This window comes from Pseudonaja textilis, chromosome Z, assembly GCF_049901715.1.
Source record: "Pseudonaja textilis isolate UNSWEBS1 chromosome Z, rPseTex1.2, whole genome shotgun sequence".
NCBI lineage: Eukaryota > Metazoa > Chordata > Lepidosauria > Squamata > Elapidae > Pseudonaja > Pseudonaja textilis.
In genome coordinates, this window is record NC_142008.1 from 109,726,525 (window position 1) to 109,741,432 (window position 14,908).

General features: G+C 41.8%; 1 protein-coding gene across 1 annotated transcript in view; it reads right to left on the bottom strand.

Moving 5' to 3' along the window:
• Positions 1-14,908, bottom strand: part of LOC113449561 (solute carrier family 12 member 3-like) — a 56,877-nt gene that overhangs the window by 17,551 nt on the left and 24,418 nt on the right. The window contains exons 6-15 of the mRNA XM_087916383.1: positions 14,428-14,567; positions 13,471-13,581; positions 11,775-11,886; positions 10,706-10,836; positions 6,452-6,536; positions 6,203-6,363; positions 5,984-6,091; positions 4,032-4,155; positions 2,567-2,668; positions 613-768 (exon numbers count right to left, since the gene is read on the bottom strand). Of these exons, the coding sequence (XP_087772509.1) occupies positions 613-768; positions 2,567-2,668; positions 4,032-4,155; positions 5,984-6,091; positions 6,203-6,363; positions 6,452-6,536; positions 10,706-10,836; positions 11,775-11,886; positions 13,471-13,581; positions 14,428-14,567 (1,230 nt within the window). The remainder of the gene's footprint in view (positions 1-612; positions 769-2,566; positions 2,669-4,031; positions 4,156-5,983; positions 6,092-6,202; positions 6,364-6,451; positions 6,537-10,705; positions 10,837-11,774; positions 11,887-13,470; positions 13,582-14,427; positions 14,568-14,908) is intronic.

The following is a 14,908-nucleotide window of genomic DNA, read 5'->3' on the forward strand; positions in this document are numbered from 1 at the left end:
TTTGGAATGCTATCATTCCACACATCTTGGTACCAGTTTGGGGAGAAATGATGTGTGTCTATTAGAATAACAGAGCTGGAAGGGACCTTGGAGGTCTTCTAGTCCAACCACCTCCAATCCCTTCTTAAAAACTTCCACTGTTGGAGCATTTATAACTTCTGGAGGTAAACTACTCCACTGATTAATTGTTCCAAATGTTAGGAAATTTCTCCTTAGTTCTAGGTTGGTTTTCTCCTTGATGAGTTTCCACCCATTGCTTCTTGTCCTGCCCTCAGGTGCTTTGGATAATAGCTTGACTCCCTCTTCTTTGTGGGAGCCCCTCAAATATTGGAAGACTGCTAGCATGTCTCCCTTAGTCCTTCTTTTCATTAGACTAGACATACCCAATTCCTGCAACCATTCTTCAAATGTTTTAGCTTCCAGTTCCCTAATCATCTTTGTTGCTCTTCTCTGCACTCTCTCTAGAATCTCAACATCTTTTTCATATCGTGGTGACCAAAATGAATCTTGATATCAAGATTGTGGATGGTGGGCATTGCTGTTCTCCAACTCTGGAGAATATCATGTGGGTGGGTGGTGCCTATCTCAGGAACAATTTCAAAGTGTCCTCACCTGGTTTCTTGTAGGTGACATAGGCCAAGCTCACAATGATGACCCCAACAACAATGAGGGCTGCCCACCAAGTCAGCAGGAACATGATGACCACAGAGACAATGGATCCAAAAAGTGCAGTCCATTTGCTGAAGTAGCGGAAGGAAGGCCTCCAGCCTAGACAGGGCAAAAGGGAGATGGGAATGTCATTTATCATCCACAGAGCCCTCCCACCAGTTTAATCTGAAGCTTTAGCCATTAAAGCAAAAGATTTAATGTTTTTGATGTTGGCCATGCAAGGCCAGAAACCTAAGAAAGTTTCTGTTATGTGGCCATGTACAATAGAAGTATATATTAATCATGAAATATACTATTATATACAGCATGCATTATCGTGTAACCTACTATTACACATTGTATACATGACTGTATATAAGTGCAAATACACAGTATTATCTTCTTAATATGTAGCACATTACAACACGCAATGTAATACAATGTACCTTTTCAGATTTCTCTACGACTAGTAACTTGTATATAGTATATGTGTATGCATGTATGGCACTTATATGATGTTCATAACTTGCATTTATGACATTTTAAGCTAGGATTGATTCCATGTCTCAATTTTCATCTCAGAAGCAGATCAAGATTGGGAAAGATCCTTAAATAAACAATGAATGGGTGAATGAAAGACAGAGAGAGGAAGAGAGGGAGAGATTGACTGAGATTCACTGTCAGGACAAAAACCTAAATTAGAGGGCTTCTCAGCAGAAGGCCAAAACAGTATGTAGGATTCATTCAGAATTGCTAACTTGTATTTCCACACTACCTTCTGAATTCACACAGTCCTGAGACAAAAAAAGGTTTTACCTTCCAGGCCCTGGTTCATTTGCCCAATCAATCAGAATAGAGATGGAAGGGATGTTCGAGGGTTTGCAGGAAGAGAGAAAATTGGAATAGAATGGAATAGAATAGAATAGAATAGAATAGAATAGAATAGAATAGAATAGAATAGAATAGCAAAATAAATAAAATGGAATGGAACAGAAGAGAACAGAACCGAATAGAGAATAGGAATAGCATAGCTTAGAATAGTATAAGGAATATAATAGAATGGAATGGAATAGAAGCTGGAAGGGACCTTGGAGGTTTTCTAATCCAGCCCCCTGCTGAAACAGGAGATCCTATATCTATCATTTGACACAAATGGTCCAATCTCTTCTTTAAAACCTCCGATGATAAAGCATTGTCAATTTCTGACAGCCAGCTATTCCACTGGTTAATTGTTCTTACTGTAAGAAGTTTCTCCTTAATTTCAGCTGCTTCTCTCCTGGATTAATTTCCATCCCTTGTTTCTTGTCTAGTGCTTTGAAAAACAAACTGACCCCCTCTCCTTTGTGGCAGCCCCTCAAATACCGGAACACAGGTAGTCCTCAATCTTCGACCACAATTGAGCCCAAACTTTATGTCGCCAAGTGAGAAATTTGTTAAGTGAGTTTTGTCCCATTTTGATGACTTCTCTTGCTACACTGAATCGCTGCAGTGGATCAGTGAGTAACAGTGTTGTTAAGTGAATTTGGTTTCCCCATTGCTTTTCATAAGGTCGCAAAAGGGGATCCAATGACCCCGGAACATGGCAACTGCCATAAATGTGAGTCATGTTTTTAGCATCCAAATGTAAATCGCGTGATCATGGGGCTGCAGCAATGGTCGCAAGTGTGAAACATGGTCAGAATTCACTTTGTCAGTGCCACTGTAACTTCAAATGGTCACTAAGTGTATGAACTGTTGTATGTTGAAGACTACCAGTATGGCTATCATGTCCCCCTTAGTCCTTCTTTTCTCTAGACTAGCCAAACCCCAAATCCTGCAACCATTCTTTGTATGGTTTTTGTGCCCCAGGCCTTTAACCATCTTAGTTGCTCTTCTTGGCACCTTTACCCAATGTCTCCAAGTAGCCATCCCCTCTTACCTGGAGAATTGGTGATGGTGGCATGGAAACAGCTGAAGTTGATCAGGGCGTAAGAACAGAGGAAAAAGTTGGAGATGATGGGAGCGATGGTATTCAGTTCAGCTGCAAAAGGAAAGGGCTTGGTTTCAAAAAAAATTCCTACTGGTTCAGAGAGAGTGCTTCACGCAGGGCTCTAAAGACCATCCTCTGTATCAACGCTGGTGAGCTGTGCTGTTTTTTAGCTCAGCTGAGGCACGGCAATTCACTCTGTGGTATGAATCAGCTGAGCTAATAAACAACAGAATATAGAAGAGGTAAGAGCGGGGGTGGGTGGCTGAACCAGTCAAAAATTTTGCTACTGGTCCGCCAGAACTGGTCTGAACTGGCTGAATGCTACCTCTGGATGTGAGGAATACTGTCAAGCCACTGCACTACTCCACAAGGATTCTCCTGTGCCGGGCATAGGTAAGTCCTTGAGTTACAGCTGCCATTGAGCTAAGCACTTAGGTGAGCTACGGCTCATTTTACGGTCTTTTTTGCTGCAGTTGTTAAGCAAATTGCTTCAATCAGGCCGTTGTTGGGCGAGTCTCACTTCTCCAATTGACTTTGCTTGTTGGAAGCCAGCAGGGAAAGTTACACATGGTGACCCCAGAACACTGCACTAGTCATATAAATACATGCCGGACGCCAAGTGTCCAAATTTTGATCAGGTGACCATAGGCAAGCTGCAACCATGTGTAAACTGTTCACAGTTCACTTACAGTGCTGTTGTAACTTCGAATGGTCACGAAACGAATGGTTGTAAGTCAAGAACTCCCTGTGACTAATCACATATCCCAGGAATGGGATTTCTTTTTAACAATTTTAACTGACCTCTCAATTCACATCACATGATAGACCTCAATGAGTTAAGAAAACCCCATTGCCGCGTTCTCCAAATCTGGTGGGCTCAAGCAAGTCAACTGTGGTTTAACCAAATAACAGAGTTGGAAGGGATCTTGGAGGTCTTCTAGTCCAACTCCCTGCTCAGGCAGGAGACCCTATGCTATTCCAGACAAATCGTTGCCTAATCTCTTCTTAAAAACCTCTAGTGATGGAGCACCCATGACTTCTGAAGGCAAGTCGTTCCACTGATTAATCATTCAGGAAATTCTCTCCTTAGTTCTAGTTGGTTCTCTCCTTGATTGGTTTCCATCCATTGCCTTTTGTCCTGGCTTCAGGTGCTTTGGAAAACATACTGATCCCCACTTAAAGGAAACCATGTTGAAAAGAAGGCTTCCTTACAACCCCCAGATCTAGAAAGCACACAATCCACCTAACGTACTTAACGGGATGTGTGAATTTGTTCATTACAAGTGGCTCCTCAATCCACAGATTCATGTTCAACTTCAAAGCATTTCTAACCTATTCATCTCCCTTCCAGCCCTTGGCCTTTTCATTCACATTTTGGAAGAGAGAAATTAAGATGACCAATGTATAAGCTTACCTATGAGGATGAATGCAATGGCCAGGATAAAGGTAAGGGCATAAGCCCTCAGTGGCTCCTTATTCTTTCCATAACCCTTGGCGAAAAAGCCGATCAGAGGGTAGAGGTTGTCTTGACAGAGGCACTAGAAGGAAGAAGGACAAAACCTTGGAAGCAGGAGTCTCCAAACTCATTAGGGACAATCAAGGAAGGTGCCACAGGAATAATTATTTATTTATTGATTGATTTGATTTGTCAATCACTTACAAGATAATGGGTATAAGTATAAACATAGTTATGAGTACATGAAATGGATACGTATAAGCATAAACATAGTTATGAATACATGAAATGGATACATATAAGAAAAATAAAAAGAAACAATAGGACAGGGATGGTAGGCACATTGGTGTGCTTATGCACACCCCCTAAGGCTTCTTGCCATAACCAGATGTTGGGCAGGTTGGAGCAAGCCAAAAAGATTTGATTTGGTATTAGTCCTACCTCAATCCATATGAACACAGGGCCTAATTTACCATTCCCACCTGCGATAACTTCTCTACCTTCTAACTACAAGTAGGTCATGGTTGTCCAAATATAGTTTTCAAAAGGCAACTGGACTTTCTTGGGGTTTTTTCCTTTAAAACGTTTCGCTTCTCAACCCAGAAGCTTTATATTCAGTTCTGACAATGGTGGGGAATAAAATTTATATTCTTTATGACCAGATGACTGCAAAGAATATAGTACTTCCATTCCCACCATTCATTCAGAACTGAAGAAGCTTCTTGGATGAGGTGCAAAATGTTTTCAAGAAAAAACACACACAAGAAAGTTCAGTTGTAAAAAGCACTTTTGGAACATCTCTATCTACTTTTCTCTGATAAAACAGCTCGAAAGTGAAGCAACTTACAAGGCCGTTACAGCTTTTAATTCTAAACCGTCCCTACTCCCCCTCACCTACAAGCTTTAAAACTGAATAACAATATTCAAACTCAGCACATTCAGAAAGAAATCCCCCCACTTGTCAAAGTTCAGCCTGACCAGTGAGAAAGAACTTGTTCTTTTCTAAAGTTAAAGGCTAACTCATGAAATTGACCTGGTGTTAAATTTGGAGAGAGGTAAAACCAAACTCTATCACAACAAAAGAAGCTTATGGAGTTTACTGCCGAGGGACTTACGGAAAGTCATTTTCATGAAGAACTTTCTTCAACCCTAAGCTTCTCCAGAGGGGTTGGAATAACCAGAATTCACAGCTGACATCAATTTGAAGGATATTCTTGGGGAGATCCCAACATTGTATCCCTATTTCATAGAATCATTGAGCTGGAATGGATCCTGGATCCCTTCTAGTCCAGCCCCCTGCTCAAAGTAGGAGTCTTGTCCCATTTCAGTCAAATGATTGTCCAGTCTATTTCTGAAAACATCCAGCAATGACCCAAAGGTGCTTTTTCAAGAGGCAACTGGACTTTCTGGATTTCCTTTGAAGACGTTTTGCTTTTCATCCAAGAAGCTTCTTCTGAAGAGCTAAAGAAGCTTCTTGGATGAGAAGCAAAACTTCTTTTAAAAAAAAGCAAACCAGAAAGTCCAGTTGCCTATTGAGATAGCACCTTTGAGACAGTCATGACCTGGATGACTCAGAATCTCTATAGACCTCCAATAATGAGCATCTACCACTACGGTGGGCAAGCTAATTCATTGATTGCATCACACTCATGTCACAAGAACTGAGATGCTTCTAGGTTGAAAGGATGAACTGGTGGCATCACCATTGCCAAGTTGGGAGCTCCATTCATGTCCCTGGCAGGAGCTGGAGAGAAGGATGAAAGCTCACCCCACCCCAATGCAGCACTCAGGTCTCAGACACGGGCTTGCTACTTCCAACCCAGTGTCCTAACCATGCAAGCCACTGTGCTTCCTTATTCTCTTAATGAATTGCTACTGTTTCTGGCCCCATAATTTGTCCCCAATCTTACCTGGAAGACCTTGGGGGCTGACACAAGGCAAGCCAAAGCAGAGGAGAGTGTAGCAGCGAAGATTCCTGCAGTGATTAGAGGACTGAATGCTGACACCATGCTCATTGTCTGGAAAAGAAGGGTGGGGGGACCATTTTGAAGAGAGAAAAGTCCAAGTCACACATCCCAAATCTCTCTTCTACTTCCAAAAAGTAAAAGGGGTGAGTCCAGTAGCCGTACCTGGTAATCATTGGCAAGCCCATATTCACAGGTCTGTGTCACACTACATTCGGTGAAGTTCCAGCCATACCCGCAGCCCAGGCCAACACAGTCTCCACCAGTGAAATTGGAAACCAAAGTGTCATTTAGACTTCCAGAGGCATCACGGACAACACAAGCTCCTGTAGATGATAAAGAAAAAGGTCTCACAGGATGGGACCCCGGCATGGCTGTCAGGAGCCTGTAGTCCCAAAATGGAATCTTAGTTACCTATGGTGGCAGCAATGGCCAAATAGCTAATGGTGGTCAGGAAGATAGCCATTAGTGTCCCTTGGGGAATGGCCACTGCTGGGTCCTGCAAAAGAAAGACTGTGGTGAGCAAAAATGGCTAAGAAGCTGGAGAAGATATACAGGAGAAAGCAGGGGTGCATTCAGCTAAAACCATGAATGATATAGTTCTTCACTTCCTAGAACTGCCTCCACCTAACTTTATCTGAGGAGAAGCAAGACTTCCATTTCTGCATTCTCTTTGTAGCACCATCTTGAATGAAACCACCAGAAGTTCTTTCTCAGTTAAGCTGGGACGAAGAACAATGTTAGAAATTCTGTTTATATGTAGCACCAAAGAGCAGAGTACAGTCACCCATGTGTTTTACTGCTCAACTTTTTAACTGTGGTGCTATATAGAAACATAATTTCTAACAGGTTATGGGCCCAAAGATCCAAGGGTGGTGCAGCAGCATAAACTACCCAGTCATAACCAGCTTCAGTGCCAGCAAATAAGTGCAAGATATAGCAAAAGAAAGGAGACTGCAACAGAATAAAAGAAAATGGCCAGTAACATAGTGGCAACAAAGATTTCATTTGCAAATCTGACAAACCAGAACTATCAGTTTTGGAAATTCAAGATGAAGATGATGCAAATAAGAGAAGGTACACGGTGGTTTGCTCTGTGGTACTATATATAAATAAATTTCTAACAACCCCTGTGTTTTTTTCCTCCAGCAGCGACCCCACCTAATGACATTTGAGGGAGGAGAAGCCATCATCAATAGAAGCCAATTAGCTGTTCCCTTTATGGGACCATCCACTGCTCCAACACAGAGGATCCAATCTTCAGTTCAACTGGGACCAGAGACAATATGGCTCTTCTGTTCCTAGAATTGCCTCTATCTGCTATATCTAATCTAATCTATATCACCAGGACTGAATGTACTTTTGGGGCAAGTGCCAGGGAACAGAAGATATGCATGGCGCTGCCCCAACCTACAAAGGAATTATTGTTGCAACAGTTGCTGCAATGTTACTGCAACAAGTCATATATGCTGAAATTCATTGGCATAGCTCTCTTGCTTTCCCTGACATGTATATTAAACCCAACGGTGTCCTATATGGTTTGTTGTATAATTAGAAATCAGTATGGTTACTATGGTCTTTACTCAGCTAGGTATGGTGTCTCTACTTGCTTGTTCTTTCCCAGCCTATTAGGCTCTTTCCCCCATTTCCTATTAGCCTCAAAGCCCTGATACCCAGATGTTCCCATTCCATGCTTATCTGGTCCAAGTAAACTAATTGACAGGCAACAGGAATTATTTTGCAAGGTAAAAACTATTCAAATAACTGCTGTAGTTCCCTTCTGTGAACCACAGCAGAACATAACCCATAAATATGTTACTCTGTGTGGAAGATGTAAGTCCTTGATGCTTTCTGAGCTTGGTTATTTGCCTGCAGACATTTCATTGCCCAACTAGGTAATATCATCTGTACTAATAGTATATCACTATATTATTCTTATCTAGTTGGGTAATGAAATATCTGCAGGCCAGCGACTCAAGTTCAGAGAACAACATTACGGACTCCAAGTTCCACCCTGAGCTACAAATATTCTCTTCTGTAAGATATACTTTGACTTAGTTCCATTCCAAATCTTACTTTGTGGACTGATTTTATTGCAAACCAGGGTGCTTCCTGAAAAGTTGGATTATAGCTGCACAAACTCCAGGTACAATGGTGAAATATCTTCCTTTTTTTCCTTTCCTTGCATTATTTTTCCTTGCGTGCTTCCCTCTTCTGAAGTAATCCAGGTAAACAATAAAGAAAAGGGTCTTCTCTGCATTGTCCTCCAATTTGGCAGTTCCTTCCCAGAGGAGGGCCAGTTGCCGTTGATCTTCTCTAAGAAGATCTTGTGGCAAGATTCTTGGTCCTGATCTTGGCCTTGACTTGGAAGATCTTGAGTCAAAGATCTTGGCCTTGATTTTCTTTTCTGAGCTTCTAACACAAGGGTCTTCAAACTTGGCAAGTTTTACTACCAGTTCTGTGAGCGTGGTTAGGTGGGCATGGCCATTTTACTGGGTGGTCATGGCTTTTTATTTTTGCAAAAAAAAAAACCCATTTTTTGGGCCCAGAATTCCTGAGCTAACATGACTGGAGGAGGAATTCTGGGAGTTGAAGTCCACAAGTCTTAAAGCTGTGAAGTTTGAGCAGATGGTGTTCTAACAGATGGTGGTTTGAGGTTGTCTAAAATGGTGTTTTTCATACTTGGCAACTGTGTGAAAGATGTGTAGACTTCACCTCTAATGCTGGCTATGGAATTCTGGGAGGTGAAGTCGACACATTTTTAAGATTACCGAGTTTGGAAAAAAAACTGGTCTAAATTATCCTTCTGAAGAAAAGGGGTAATCTTTTAAGCCTGAACCCTCTGATTGTGAGGAGATTTAGTGGGATTCCTCTGTCTTCTATGGAATGTGGCTTGGCCAGATCTTGCTCACAGATGTCTAAAGAGCAACCTGAATGGAAAATTATTCTCTCTTTCATCCAACTATGAGATCACCCTTCCTTAATCAATGTCATATGGGTAAGTTGGGTCTGAAGTTCCCAGAAGTCAGTTTTAAAGGCACCAGGATGCAGAAGGTTGCTTTAAGGAAGGGTCTATATGTGTGTGTATTAACTCATTGCAGAGGAACCTGAAAAAAGGGGAACATACAAGTACACAGGATATCCTGTTTGTTTCCCTAATAAGTCATGAGCTTTGGTTGAAATTATATTGCTGTAAACTCTCATTCCTCATCCTGTATTAATGGAGAAATGCAAATGGCTGCCTTTAACTCAGTATTGACTCTTGGTGATACATGGACAAGTCCATGCAGTCTTCTTGGCAACAGTTTTTTGGGAAGTGGCCCTAGGGCTGAGAGAAAGGGACTGACTGATTTAAAGTCACACATCTGGCTTTGTCCCTAAGACAGGTCTAGAACTAGTCTCCCAGCTTCTATCCTACATCTCAGGCTTGCTTACGAAAAAGTTCTGCTGGTAGGAAAAGATAAAGAAAATACCATTGATTTTCCAGCTGTTCCCACAAAAAGCAGAAATCTTCAAGATTTCCCCCTCCTTACTGCATCTACAGCATCCAAAAGTCATCTGGGTCATTCTTAAGTGCCCCCATTCAAATATGGGGGGCAAGGCTGCCAAAGAACCCGCTCTGTCAGCAAACACAGAAAATCGTGGGCAAGAGAAAACATTCTGCCTACCCAGCAGCAGTCATCTTGGGGAGGAGCTCCCCCATCCGGGGGTGGTATTCAGCAGGTTCTGACCAGTTCTGGAGAACCAGTAGTGGAAATTCTGAGTAGTCCAGAGAACTGGCGAATACCACCTCTGACTGGCCCTGCCCCCATCCATTCTCTGCCTCCCAAGTCCCAGCTGATTGGCTTCTTTTGTTATCTTGCACAGCAGAGCTGGAAAGTAGGTTAGTGGAGTAGGGAGGGAATGGGGATTTTGCAGTATTCTTCCCCTGCCACGCCCCCAAGCCACACCATGCCCACCAAACGATGCCCACAGAACCGGTAGTAAAAAATATTGAATCCCACCACTGCCCCAATCCTACATCTTAAACCAAGGTAGCTCAGTAATATTTTATTTTAAAAAAAAGCTTTTGTCCCCAAAACATTTTTAATCATCTCCTTTTCTGGAAGTGCAAGAAGAATTTTTAGGAGATTTTTGACAGTTGAAGCCAAAATTTCATCCTTTTGCTACAAGTCTGTAGAGATTCTCAGTCATCTAGGCCATGGTTGTCCCAATGGTGCTTTTTTGGGAGGCAACTGGACTTTCTTTCTTGTTTTTCCTTTTGAAGACATTTCGCTTTTCATCCAAGGAGCTTCTTCAGCTCCATTCCATTCCCCACTATCCTGTCAGAGCTGAAGAAGCTTCTTGGATGAGAAGCGAGATGTCTTCAAAAGAGAAAAATAAGAAAGTCCAGTTGCCTCCTGAAAAAGCACCTTTGGGACATCTTTTTGCTACGTTTTCTACAGACTCTTGGTTTCTGTGAATCTGTTACCATCTTTTTTCCCTCTACTTTTAAATCCTTTCCTTTGAAAAATGCCCCGGAAATATTTTACTGATAAGAGAATATTAATTTTTAAGGGAGACAGACAAGCAAGAGAAGAAGACCAACTCAGCTCCATTGTGTTTTGATGCAACCTGCAGCCAAAAGCTACATGGAAAGCTTGAAGGAAAGCTGCCAAGCCGACCTACCTTCAAATCTCCTGAAATATTGGCCCCAGCCAGGATCCCAGTGGCTGAAGGGAAGAAGATGGAGAACATGCCGAAAAAACTGCCTGATTCACCTCGCCATTCAGGCCTGAGATTCTCCAAGAAGATGTCATCTTGAAGAAGAAAAGAATTTTTTTAAAAAAAAATAATAAATCAAGTGAGCACCCCAAAAGCCCCTGAACTTTTTTTTTAAAGGCTTTTCAAGAATCCAGATTGTAGAGCTGCCTTAGACAGAATCAAGCAATTTGCTTATCTGCTTTAATGTGGTTTGCTTTAATTAGCAGCAGCTCGTTCAGATCTGTCTTTTTCATTCTACTTGATGACTCAAAAGACAGGAACCTGGAACTTCAGTAGGGCAAGGCAAATCCTTGATACCTGAGCGCTTTCCCTTGTCAAAATAAATAAATAAAGGCTCTATTCCTCATGATTCCAAATAAAGGGACATTCTGAATATGAATATAGGAAGCTGCTTTACTGCGTTGCCATACTCAGCCTGGTTAACCATGATGTACTGAACAAACTAGACTTGCCTGCATTCACAAACCAAATTATTATCCATTACTTAGTACAGAGGTCTCCAAACTTGGAAGCTTTAAGAGTTGAAGTCCACAAGACATAAAGTTGCCAAGTTTGGGGACCTCTGACTTAGTGCAGGCAGGGGGCAGAGAACTGTCTGTCTTTGGCTACTGATGGCCAGTATTGTTTTAGGCAAAACTTGTTCTTCATCTGGGTCCATTGAAAGTCCCATGGACAGAACCTGTGACCTTCAGTGGGCCTGTTGGGATGTGTACTTCTGAAATTCAGTTCTTCCTGAATATGCCAAGGTTTGCAGTATTATGCTATGGGACGGTACAACATGTTTGAAAAATTGCAGAGTGTGCAGGAGTATAAATCTTGCAACTCTTTAAAGCAGCTATATCTCAGAAGATACGGTTGCTTTAAAGAGGAGGGCAGTATTTTTATTGCTGCCTAAACTGAGTAGCCGTGCAACCCGTATTATATAAATATGATTCTGTCCAGAAGACCAAGAGTTGCAGAGTATGAGTCTTACTACGATAGCTGAAGTAGCCTTTGGCCATTCTCTCTGAGGAGGCCGGGATTAAGGTTCCGATGAAATAGTTGACGAAGGATACCATGATGACAAAGAAGAAGACAACCTGAGCCTGGAAAGAGAATCAAGAAAAGATATAAAGGCTTCATTCCCAGCTGGATCAACTTTCTGATCCTGGTGTCAACTTATAAAACATTCCTATACCTGTTTTAATAGTTGCCATTAAAAAGGGCGGGGGGGAATCTGGAAGAGCAGTTGAAAGTGGAAATACATTCCAACTCTTATCTTTAAAAGATTGTAATTAAAATACCAGAGTTTTTGCCCAGAATATATTTAATTGGAGAACGTGAATGATGATGCCCAGCCTGTTAAGGTGCTCAATAGGAGAATCTGGTTTATGAGACACCCGGGGGTGGGGAGGGAAACAGGGTCACAGGTGACTGTAAATTATGTAAGCCAGAGTAGGCTTGTTGTCAGGATTCATACAGGGCAGTGCCAGTATGTCGCCTCTAATGAATCCTTTGAAAGTTTTTGAAGTTTGACTTGAGGATCATGATTTAATTAGAGAGCGATTGCTGGAATTCTGACACCTGGATTTCATGGGAGTCTTTATTCAATATATATGGACTTTACCTGAATTTGATCAGTTATTTTCGTTGACTTGGTTAGATACAGGTAGTCCTCAACTTATGATCACAATTGAACCCAAAATTTACATTGCTATGTGGGACCTTTGTTCAATTTTGTCCTATTTTATGACCTTTCTTGCCACAATTGTTAAGTGAATCACTGCAGTTGTTAAATTAGCAATGCGAATCTGGCTTCTCCATGCTTATCGGAAGGTCACAAAAGGTGACCACATTACCCCTGGGACACTGCAACCATCATAAATGCTACGCATCTGAATTTTGATCACATGACTATGGGAATGCTGCAATAGTTGTGAAAAAACAGTCATAAATCCCTTTTTTTCAATACCGTTGTAGCTTTGAATGGTCACTAAATCAACTGTTGTAAGTCAAGGACTACCTGAATACCCTTTGTGCAGTTAAAATCGACAAGGTTCTCTGGGTAGACAGTGTAGCTTTGCAGTATCCAAAACTAAGATTTATTCTGAAGTTTTACCCCACCTCCCCTTTCTAATCTGAGGATAGTTTGATTATTTCTATAGAGATCCAAAAATCAACCACCTTTGCATAACTGATTTAATTTATTGTTTCCCTCCCTCAAGAGTTTTTGCCTAACAGTCGATACCACAATTCTGCTTGGCTCCTTTTTAAGATTTCAACAGCTAACAGCACTGCTTCTTGGCCTGTGCTGTTAATAACTTCAGTCAGTTGTTGCTACCCAAAAAATGATATGATAGCAATCGTATAATAAAGCGTATGCCACATCATGAACAGCTTTGCCAGATAATTATCCATAGATCAGTGTTTAATATTCAGAAACAGGTCTGGCTGGTTTTCCTGTTCATAATCATTTGGGAAACCTTCCCAAAATTGCCCACACATTGGATTCAGTCCTTCAGATATCTGAAGGTTGTTCCTTCTGAAATTACCACATGATACTTCAATCCAACATGGAGACACAACCCACAATTCCTTGGCTTTCCTCAAACATCTTCTCTAACCACTAAGATCTACTCTCTCCTTTGGACTGGCCGTCCACCCCAACATTAACAGGTCTGCGCCATTACTTTTGCTTCCCATTCCATGCCAGCCAAAGCGATTCCAAGGAGGACGGTTACAGTAATCACGCCCACGATGCGGATATCATTCGTTGGATCAGTCATCACGGCATCAAACTCCTGTGGAAAGAAAGAAGGGGTGAACATTTCCTTCTCATTAGCTTCGTCCTCTAAGATTCCTTCCCATCAGATTCCTCCTTTAACAGCCTTCCAGATTCATTGCTGCTGCTATCCACAGATGGATAGATTGATCTTATTAGCCCAACAATGCTGTATATTCTTAAATGGTGGGAAGAAGCAGAGGGGGAAGGGAAGGAGGGAGGGAGGGAGGAAGAGGGGAGGGAGGGAGGAAGGAAAGGGAAGGAAGAGAGGGAGAGGGAAGGAAGGGAAAGAAGAAAGAAAGTGAGGGAAGGGAAGAAAGGAAGAAAGGAACTGAAGGAAGAAAGGAAAGGAAGAGAAGGAGGGAGGAGATGTAGTGGTAGAGATAGAGGTTGAGGGAGGGAGGGAGGAAATTAAGGAAGAAAGGAAATAAAGGAAAGGAAGAGAGAGAAGAAAGGGAGGGAGAAGGGGAGGGGGAGGGTGAAGAGGAGAGGAAAGGAGAGGAGAGGAGATGAAAGGAAAAAGGAATAAGCAAATCTGCTTTAGATAGTAGAAGTATGAGATCTGTAAATTAGAAAGTAAAAATGGCTTTATCGGGAGCTCCAAGTAATCACCCCATAATTTGCAGAGATAACTTACTATTCAGCAAAGTGCTAGAACAGTATTTCTTAATCTTACCAACTTTAATATATTTGGACTTCAACTTCCAGAATTCCCCAGCCAGCATGCATCCATTGTTACAGCATGCTTCCCATGCTGCTGAGGGATTCTGGGAGTTGAAATCCATATATCTTAAAGAGGGCAAGGTTGGGAAGCCCTGAGATAGATAAACAGAGAAAAGACAAGCATTGTTTTTTTAACACATACCACCAGCAGGTCCTTCACTGTTTCGGAGAAACCCACCACGTGCATAGCTACAGCCACAGCATTGGCAAAGGAGAAGAGAAGACCAATGGATCCACCAAGTTCTGGGCCCAAACTGCGAGAGATCAAGAAGTAGGTTCCCCCTATACCCAACATAAGCAAAATAAAGTCAGTTTTATTTTCCCCATCACCAGATCAGCCCTACTAGTGGAAAACAAATCACTTATTTTAAAAGTAATTTAAAATCAGAAGTAGAAGGTTTTGCGCACTGGAGAAACTTTAATGCAAGTAATGTTTATTGTTGAACATTAACAAGGCTAAAATATATGAAGAATGGTTGCAGGAATTGGTTACATCTACTCTAGTGGAAAGAAGGATGGGGATGACATTATAGCAGTATACTAATAGTCGAACTATTTTCCAAAGCACCTGGAGGCAAGAAGCAACAGATGGAAACTAATCAAGGAGAGAACCAACTTAGGCA